We start from the raw sequence: 6,030 nt of genomic DNA, 5'->3' as shown, positions 1-6,030 counted from the left end.
TGTGACTGAGAATAAATATATTTTTTTAATGTTCAAAATGATTGTAAAATTTCTTATTCATTTATTTCGAAAATTGGTATTACAACTCTCACTATAATAAAACAGTTTTTTTATATACAAATAAATTACAAAGAAACAAGTTACAAGAAAAAATACAATTTTATCAATTAATAATGTTTTTCAAAAAATATTCACTTATTCATTACAATAATATGATTTATTACAAATACCTTTGGGTTCTTCCAAATTTAACAATTTCATTTCCACATATTCTTATTTAAAAAGAAAAGCACAGGAAAATATTTAGTATTCTATTCATTTATTATTAGTTATTAATTATTATTTATTATTTGAAAATTATAAATGTAATTGTTTCATTGCACAAATTCACACATACTTTATTTATATTTGGTTTTCAAAAGCTCTTTCGTTACACAGTAAATTAAAACAAGAAACACTACATGAAGTACAAGAAATACGATAAAAAGTACTTAAACAACGCGGAGGAAACTCATAAATTAAAAATCTTGTGTAACTATATCTTAATTAAAGATCTATCATTCAATTTCACTTCTCGATCTCCTTCTCGCTCGATCATCCGAGAGAAACTGCGCGTTTAAGTGCTGTTGGTGACGGTATGTAAGAGCCGATTCTCTAACGAAAATCGTTCTTAATTGAATATTACACAATGACAGCCGACTTGCATTCAAATTCGCTAGCAAAATTGACTTGAATTAACCGTCGCGTACACACGCGTTCATTAACATCCGTCGAAATTGATATAATTAACGACTCCCACCTCTCTGTCACGAGGCAAAGCTAATAAGTAGAGCGTATTCATATCGTATTTTCAAAAGTACAATTAAGAACACTTGATTAATTCATACTGTCGCATAAGATTAATTTATATGTGTGAACGATTCTATGTATAATTAAAATATTTTTTTTAATTTTTTCATTGCCTATAATATTCCTTAATATTATAAAATATGTTTGTACAAATTTGTAGAACTGTGTGAAGCAACAATGTATGTAAAGCAACAATGTATAATATTCTTGAAGTAGAACATCATTCTTGAATTTTTATGACCTACAGTAAAAAATAATTTAATTTATGCATCAAGTTCTGCGGTTGGTTCTTATACCTGTATTATCTTTATTTATTTTAAATTTGTAATGTCATACTTATTATTACTGAAGTTTAATTTATTTTAAGTTTAGTAAATTTAAAAATCGCAATATTTTCTAAATATTTTAATTTTGAAATTAATAAGCAATAAACAATTAATTTTTATCACAAACTTATTCAAATATTAAGATTGACATTTAATTCTTTAAATATGTTTAAAAAATACATCCTTCTCTACAATATCTTATTGATGGCTATTTGAAAAATGCAATTGATCATATAATAGATCCAATATTCATGATTTGATGATAATTTTTTCATATATCTTATGAGACAAAAAATCCACATTTGAGGATAATAATCACTTGTGTTAATAAAATGTGATATATATAATTAAAACTGCCTTCGTATTTAGCATACCTATCAATCATTGCCACGGTAATTGTGTGAATAAATCAAAATATTTAATCGTAGTGTAATTTTGATATATTGAATAATTTCATTAAGCATAGTATTTTGCAAGAGTTCCTTTTCGTAACAACTGTTCGTAATAATAAACAAAATCACAATTAATTATTTTCAGGCTATTGGTAATACTTTCAAGGTTGAGGCATATGATAAATTATTAAAAATCGATAATGTATGTTAAGTCTTTCATTTTTTTTAGTTGTTTTGTATACGACATATTATGTTGGTACATTTAATAGGACTTAAGTGGCCAGTTTTTTAAAAACCACTTATCAAATTTTTTAGTATTTTTATGGAGCCATTTGATATTTTTTGAGATTATCTCGCGAGTTTTTGCTCGATTAGCAACACCGGCACCAGCTATAGGATATTTCTTGAAGAAGGCTTTTATCTCATCTAGTCTACTTTGTGTAGCGAAGGAACGTGTAATGGATGGTATAAGTCGACCAAGATATGAATTATTCAGAGTGTATCTATTCACTAAAAATTCCCAGTTCTTGCGTACCCAGTTCCATACTAATAATGTACCATCGGGATTCATGGAAATCATAGTTAAGCATCTCAAGAAATCTTGAGTGCGGACATATGTCTCATTAGTTGCTCTGGTAATATACCTAAAAAAGAATAGAAATTATTATTTAATTTTGCTTAAAAAATATATTTAAAAAATTGTCAATTTTTATGGATTTAATACTAACTCCTTTAGAACTTTAGTGGATTTTATGCCTGATAACCCCATCATTATTTTATTTTTCTCGCTGGGGTCGGTCTCGTCTTTAAATTTTTCAAACATGATGTTCCACTCGTTCTCATCTGAATGATAACGCATACCTAAATAAAAGATTTGTATTCTATTAGAACTTTTTAATAATCGGATGATTTTGAGAATGGATGATTAAATAGACCAACCATAGTAATAAACCAATTCGCGAATATCAGGATGCTGCGGCTTCTCTTCTATCAGCCATTCCTTAAAAAGCTCTCCGACTCTTTTTAGGCATTCAGGTGAATCCATTGCACAGGCCAATTCGATTACCGTAGATCGCAGTATTCTGTTCACATATGTTAACGGAACATCTTCAATTGTCTTATCGATCCAAGCTACATTATTCTTGTAGACGGTGTCTACCAACATCAATACAAAAGACTAAAAATACATTATGTACATGAAAAAATAATATTTATAACGGCAAAAGTAATTTGTAACAATGTGATTAATATATTGCCTGAAACTTGTCCGCAATATATGGTTTAGATGAAGAAGTCAATAGAGCATACATCGTCATCAATTTCGATTTCGCAACCTCCCATGGAAAAGCGTGACTTTCCTTGATGAGATATACACTTATATCCATTACAGTGTTGTATTCGATCTCACCGGCATCAGCTAAACTAAACATGTCGTTCAAAAGATTTGCTCGATCCAATGAGGATATTTTCTGTAATAAAAAAAAGAGTAGGTCTAAATAAATTTTCGAAGAGATTATTAATTAGAAAGTGAGAATATAATGCATATTAATTTATATAGTAATAATTTTTTGTTTATAACTTTTGAATTAATTGGAAAAATTGCATGATTTTACCGTGTGGCAAGAACAAAGCAATTCCTTGAAAGTTTTCCATTCCTTTTTGTAATTAACTTGATAAAAGCCAACTTGGCCTGCGTTTAATTTGATCCATTTGGTATGTTTGTCGACCTTAATCACCACTGTAAAATATAAAATTTTACAATAACAAAGAACAAAAATAACGTGGAAACAATTCGTATAATAAAAAGATTATAATACGAAATCGAACATTTATTCGCATTCCTGTCGAACCATACAAGAGTGGGTTTCTCGTTTCTGTTAGTGATATAAGTAATAGGTATGGTCCATCGATATCTGTAAGATATAACATAATTTGAACATTTGTCAATTAGTAAATAAAGTAACTGGAGAGTAACCTGTAATTGGATTCTGAAGGATTGAATTTGGCATCTTGATCGTCCAAAAATCGTTTCTGAGTTAATATAAATTTGTTTTTAGACTTTTTGACGTTAATAACGGGAAAGCCTTCTTGTCGCGTCCAAGTGTCCATTACAGCTGTTACATTTAATTTGTTTTTAACCGCATCTTGCAAAATCTCAAAGAGATCCGCCGTCTCTGCATTCTTATAGGCATACTTATTCAAATAGTTACTAATTGCACCGAAGAAGACATCAGATCCAAACAAATTTTCCATCATGCGGATTATAGATGATCCCTAAAATAGACAGTAATTTGAATAAATAAATGAGATAAAAAAATTAGTAAACAAGATAAAAACTATTATTAAGATATCAGATTTGTATACTTTTTGATAAGATATGTCATCAAAGATTGCTGCAATATCATCTGCATTTTGCACATTATAAACGATAGGATGAGAGCTTAATTTTGAGTCGGAAACGAACACATTCTGCATTATCCATATAGGAAATTGCTCCATCTGAAAATAATATTTATATATTATTGATATATTTTTTATCATATTAAATTTTTATATCAATGTATGATCATATTATTATTGAGAGATGACTAACATATTCCTGATTTGGTACAACCGCGTCTGAACATTTAAAAGCCATAAATGTAGCGAAACCTTCGTTGAGCCATAAATCATTCCACCAGTTCATAGTAACTGAAAAAAAGATATATCTTACATTTTCATTAACACATTTAATTAAGATATGATATTTACCGAGATTTCCAAACCATATATGTGCCAGTTCGTGACAGATTATGTTAATTAATGCGCGCTTATCATAAATGGAGTTACTACGATCATCATAAATCAACCTTGTTTCTCTATAAGTCACTATGCCCCAATTTTCCATAGCGCCGGCTTTAAAATCGGGAATCCCAACCATATCTGTATAATAGATAAAGTTTTATATATATATATATATGTATACATAAGAATTTAATTAATCCGAGATCTTTAAGCGTATATAACAAATTTATCTGTATTTTAATTAATAAATCTTTTTTTGTAATCTATTGTTGTATATTTACCGAGTTTTGGTAATTGATAATCTATTTTGAAAAAGTTTATGAAATATTCGATAGCTTTTACGCCAATATTCACTGCAAAATCTCTTTTCTCCTTTGATTGAAGTCTTGTGGTATAAACACTAACCGGAAATTCTCGCCCATTTAAGCCCTTTGCCATTTTACTTGTGCCAACAAAGTCACTAATAACAAAAGCAACTAGATACGTGGACATATACACGGTTTTTGCAAAGGTCACTGTTGCTAAATTACGTTCTGGTGTATGTATTTCCGTACTCTAAAAAAAAAATGACTCAATAAACTGTTCAATTGTTTAATAGGTTTTCAGAAGAAATGACAATTAATGCCGCTAAAAATTATTATTCACCTTTACATTCATATTAGACAAAGCATGATAACCATCATCCATGGGATAAACCAGTTTTATCGAAAATTCTGCCTTCAAATGGGGTTCATCGAAACATGGGAAAGCTTGTCTAGCATATGTTGGCTCGAACTGAGTAGTCCCAATGTACCTGTTGATTAAAAAAGATACATTATAATTTATTTTGCTACATCACGGAATTAAAAACGAATGTAAATTAAATTTATCACAAAATTTGTACATTATTTATTTGTAAGATAATAAATTTATATTACCTGGTTTTATTAATATTATCACTCGTATACTGATATGTACTGGAATAAAATCCATCCATTTTGACCTTTAGACTTCCATCAAATTCTAAGCTCAAGTGATATAATCCGGATTTAATTTCGTTGTCAGTTAATATCGTAAAAATTTCATATTTGGAAGGCTTATTGATGTAAGAGATGTTAATATCATAATTTTCATCTAAATCGTACGTTAACTTTGCAGATTTTACATTGAGATTCTTTTGATGGAGAGCTATGAATCTCCTGTTGTAATTCCGTTTGACATCAATAAGAATGGTCACCTTTCCGGAAAATGTACTTTCTTTAAGTTTTGGATGCAAATAGAGGTCATAATGAATAGGTACGACTTCTTTTGGCAATCTCAAACTTTCATCAGGATCAAACATTATTGTATATGCCTCTGGTCTATTCGAATCTGCAAAAAAAATTATTATCTCTAATTAATAATTATTTATAAATAATCTTTATAAATTACTCGGATGAATAACGCATCATGTAGAAGGTATAGTTTTTATCTGATTAATATTATATTTGATTGATTTTATATATATGCTGATGAAATTAATGAAGAAATAAAAGGCTAGATATTATTCCACAATAAATTGAAAACAAAATTTTGTTACCTGTTGAATGAATCAAAAGAGAATTGAATATAAAACATTTTTAGAAAGTGATGAGTCATTATCAGAGCTTTATTTTTTTTTTAATATATATTTTAAAATAAACAAAATAAAAGAATTATCT

General features: G+C 28.5%; 1 protein-coding gene across 1 annotated transcript in view; it reads right to left on the bottom strand.

The window, feature by feature from the left end:
• Positions 1-6,030, bottom strand: part of LOC108693826 — an 18,057-nt gene that overhangs the window by 10,661 nt on the left and 1,366 nt on the right. The window contains exons 2-14 of the mRNA XM_018202978.1: positions 5,269-5,701; positions 4,997-5,144; positions 4,633-4,906; positions 4,319-4,489; positions 4,161-4,258; positions 3,932-4,066; positions 3,543-3,841; positions 3,395-3,480; positions 3,181-3,305; positions 2,824-3,036; positions 2,507-2,744; positions 2,296-2,428; positions 1,890-2,211 (exon numbers count right to left, since the gene is read on the bottom strand). Of these exons, the coding sequence (XP_018058467.1) occupies positions 1,890-2,211; positions 2,296-2,428; positions 2,507-2,744; positions 2,824-3,036; positions 3,181-3,305; positions 3,395-3,480; positions 3,543-3,841; positions 3,932-4,066; positions 4,161-4,258; positions 4,319-4,489; positions 4,633-4,906; positions 4,997-5,144; positions 5,269-5,701 (2,675 nt within the window). The remainder of the gene's footprint in view (positions 1-1,889; positions 2,212-2,295; positions 2,429-2,506; positions 2,745-2,823; positions 3,037-3,180; positions 3,306-3,394; positions 3,481-3,542; positions 3,842-3,931; positions 4,067-4,160; positions 4,259-4,318; positions 4,490-4,632; positions 4,907-4,996; positions 5,145-5,268; positions 5,702-6,030) is intronic.

The sequence above is a fragment of the Atta colombica genome, unplaced genomic scaffold (assembly GCF_001594045.1).
Source record: "Atta colombica isolate Treedump-2 unplaced genomic scaffold, Acol1.0 scaffold110, whole genome shotgun sequence".
In the NCBI taxonomy this organism is placed as follows: Eukaryota; Metazoa; Arthropoda; class Insecta; order Hymenoptera; family Formicidae; genus Atta; species Atta colombica.
This window is presented reverse-complemented; position numbering and strand designations above follow the sequence as displayed.